Source organism: Mus caroli, chromosome 6, assembly GCF_900094665.2.
Source record: "Mus caroli chromosome 6, CAROLI_EIJ_v1.1, whole genome shotgun sequence".
Lineage (NCBI taxonomy): Eukaryota > Metazoa > Chordata > Mammalia > Rodentia > Muridae > Mus > Mus caroli.
The window spans coordinates 114522688-114526018 of NC_034575.1; the positions used below are offsets into that span (position 1 = coordinate 114522688).

A 3331-nucleotide genomic window follows, 5' to 3' on the forward strand; every position below is an offset into this window, starting at 1 on the left:
GGAGGACGCGGAGGGCGCAGCGCGGCTGGCCGGCTCCTAGGGCGCGGGCCCGATCACGCCGGTGAGTTCGCCGCGCCCCGCCGCCCGCGGCCGTGAGCCGGACCCGCGCGACTTAGGCGGGGAAGGAGCGGCGCGCGGCGGCCCCAGAGTCCCCCCGCGCAGCGGCCGAGTGCGAGCAGCCCGGGGCTGGGCAGTTTGAACCGCGGACGGCAGACAAAGGCAGCAGGAAGCCGTCCGCAGCCCGAGCGCCCGGCCCGGGCCTCGCCGGCGCGCGCAGCAGCGACGCGGCCGGGCGCGGGATGCCGCAGGGCGCGGGGCGGCGGCGGCGCGCGGGCGCGGACGCGGCGCCCGCCCCGGCCGGGATGTGAGGCCCGAGTGGCCGCGCGGGGGCGGGAAGGGCGGCAGGAAGGAAGCGCCGCTCGGACGCGCCGGGAGGAGGAGCGGCGGCCCGGCCGGAAGGCGGGGAGGGGCGGCCGTTGGCCCGCGGCGGGCCGCTCTCGGCGCCTCCCGGGGCGGCGGCGGTGGCTGCGGCGCCCGCGCCTCCTGCACCCGGCGCGGTGTAGCGGCGGGAGGAAGATGGAGACCCACATCTCGTGCCTGTTCCCCGAGCTGCTGGCCATGATCTTCGGCTACTTGGACGTCCGAGACAAGGGTCGCGCGGCGCAGGTGTGCACGGCCTGGCGGGACGCCGCCTACCACAAGTCGGTGTGGCGGGGCGTGGAGGCCAAGCTGCACCTGCGTCGGGCGAACCCGTCGCTGTTCCCCAGCCTGCAGGCCCGGGGCATCCGCCGCGTGCAGATCCTCAGCCTCCGCCGCAGCCTCAGCTACGTGATCCAGGGCATGGCGAACATCGAGAGCCTCAACCTCAGCGGCTGCTACAACCTCACCGACAACGGCCTGGGCCACGCGTTCGTGCAGGAGATCGGCTCGCTGCGCGCTCTCAACTTGAGCCTTTGCAAGCAGATCACCGACAGCAGCCTGGGCCGCATAGCCCAGTACCTCAAGGGCCTGGAGGTGCTGGAGCTGGGGGGCTGCAGCAACATCACCAACACCGGCCTTCTGCTCATTGCCTGGGGGCTGCAGCGCCTCAAGAGCCTTAACCTCCGCAGCTGCCGCCACCTCTCGGATGTGGGCATCGGGCACCTAGCCGGCATGACGCGCAGCGCTGCCGAGGGCTGCCTGGGCCTGGAGCAGCTCACTCTNCAGGACTGCCAGAAACTCACGGATCTTTCCCTGAAGCACATCTCGCGAGGGCTGACGGGCCTCCGGCTCCTCAACCTCAGCTTCTGCGGCGGCATCTCGGACGCGGGCCTTCTGCACCTGTCGCACATGGGCAGCCTGCGCAGCCTGAACCTGCGCTCCTGCGACAACATCAGCGACACCGGCATCATGCATCTGGCCATGGGCAGCCTGCGCCTTTCCGGTCTGGATGTGTCGTTCTGTGACAAGGTGGGAGATCAGAGTCTGGCGTACATAGCCCAGGGACTGGACGGCCTCAAGTCCCTCTCCCTTTGCTCTTGCCATATCAGTGACGATGGCATCAACCGCATGGTGCGGCAGATGCACGGGCTGCGCACGCTCAACATTGGACAGTGTGTGCGCATCACGGACAAGGGCCTGGAGCTGATCGCTGAGCACCTGAGCCAGCTCACGGGCATAGATCTGTACGGCTGCACCAGGATCACCAAGCGCGGCCTGGAGCGCATCACGCAGCTGCCCTGCCTCAAGGTACTTAACCTGGGACTTTGGCAGATGACGGACAGTGAGAAGGTCAGGTGAGGGCGGCAGTTCCAGTTCCCCTGCCCCGCCCCGTTCATCCCAGGACCACCACTGTTCCCGCACACTCACGCGCGCACTTACACGTTCAGGGCAGTGGCCGCGGTGGGGCGATGACGGAAGCCTGGGCTCTCTTCTCCTAGTCTGGCGCCCCTCTCCACTGCGTCTGGAGTTCTTCTGCTCCCTCTACCCACTCTCCTTTCCCAGTGAGGGGAGAGATGGACCCTGCTGCTTCTCTGCCCACTCTTCTGCAGGGTATGGAGACTTTCAGCCACCGACAACTGTATCCTGGGGCACTGCATTTGGAAATGGGGTGGGGGCGGGGAGGGACTAGTCGTTTCAACCCCGAGGAGTTGAGGAAAGATGCCTGCCTTCACTTACACTTTCATTTGGATACTGTGATCTGGCTTTTAATTCCAAACCTGTAGAAAGCAAGCCCGACTTGAACAGCCTTCTCATCCACTTTGTAGCCAGTCTCCTCTCATCGCTGCCCCTTTGGTATCTGCAACTCACTTCAGTTCTGGTTTTGTTCTTGTTCTGTTTTTTTGTTTGTTTTTTATCTGCTTCATTTTTAGTTTTCAAAGAAATTTGAAATCATTGTCCTTTTTTCTTTCTGCTGAGTATATTCTCACATATATATATATATACATATATATATATGTGTGTGTGTGTGTGTGTATGTATATATATATATATATATGTCTGGCTACCTCGTTTTAGTTTACTTTTTTCTCTTAAGCCCTGGAATTCTACAAGAGAGATATTTTGAGATTGAAACATTTTTGTGCCTAGACTGGAAAGATGCCCACTGGGTTTGTATCTGTTTTTGGTTTTGGCTTCTTCCCAACCTCCCTCTACCCAGTGTGCCCCACTTCCGCATCCTGGCTATGACACCCCCCACACACACACACACACACAGTCTATTGGGCTTTGATGACCCAACCATGTTTCTATATTGATTTAATTTATAGCACAAATGTATGGGAGAAATGAGAGCAGAATTTCCCTTTTGTTTGTTTGTTTGAGATGCAGATTTGAGTCTTGAAGAGGAGTATTATATATGCAAATTATGCCCCACCCCAACCCTCTTGCAAGTCTTCCCACCAAGAGGTTAGATAGCAGGCTTCCTGTCCTGTCTAGGAGCTCAGTGTCAGCGGAGAGCCTGAGGCTATGTCAAAGGGAGGAGACTGAAGTCCTATCTGTGTTCTGTTCGTGAAACGGGAGCTTGTGGGTTTGAAAACTTTTGTTTCTAAATGGAGGAATAGATGACTTTATTTTGGTGGGGGGTTGGGACTGTGGCTTTAAAACAAATCGCTTTTGAGTAGGATGTATATTTTTGTTGGATATTTTGTTTGTTTATTTTTTTAGAGTCCTCCACAGCAACATGAGAGACCATGGAGAAACCCAGAGACCTTTATCAATTAATTGTACTGTTTGTGAATTTGTATAAATAACAAAGATCCTCTTAAAACGTTTATATTCTTACAGCAAAAGGTTAAACTGATATTTATATAATAAAAGAGGAAATATGAAGTATGTTTTTGAAAAAAAAAAA

The 3331-nt window shown here is 57.7% G+C and overlaps 1 protein-coding gene across 2 annotated transcripts; it reads left to right on the forward strand.

The window, feature by feature from the left end:
* The first annotated feature begins 371 nt into the window (after positions 1-371).
* Positions 372-3329, forward strand: Fbxl14 (F-box and leucine rich repeat protein 14). 2 transcript variants are annotated; one of them, XM_021164850.2, is made up of 2 exons: positions 501-1728; positions 3145-3325. In XM_021164850.2, exons 1-2 carry the CDS (start codon positions 577-579, stop codon positions 3199-3201), a joined length of 1209 nt encoding a protein of 402 aa, XP_021020509.1. In that variant the 5' UTR covers positions 501-576; the 3' UTR covers positions 3202-3325. The 2 variants fall into 2 exon arrangements, with proteins under 2 accessions (XP_021020510.1, XP_021020509.1); XM_021164851.2 differs by having other exon boundaries at positions 372-3329.
* Positions 3330-3331: the final 2 nt, after the last annotated feature.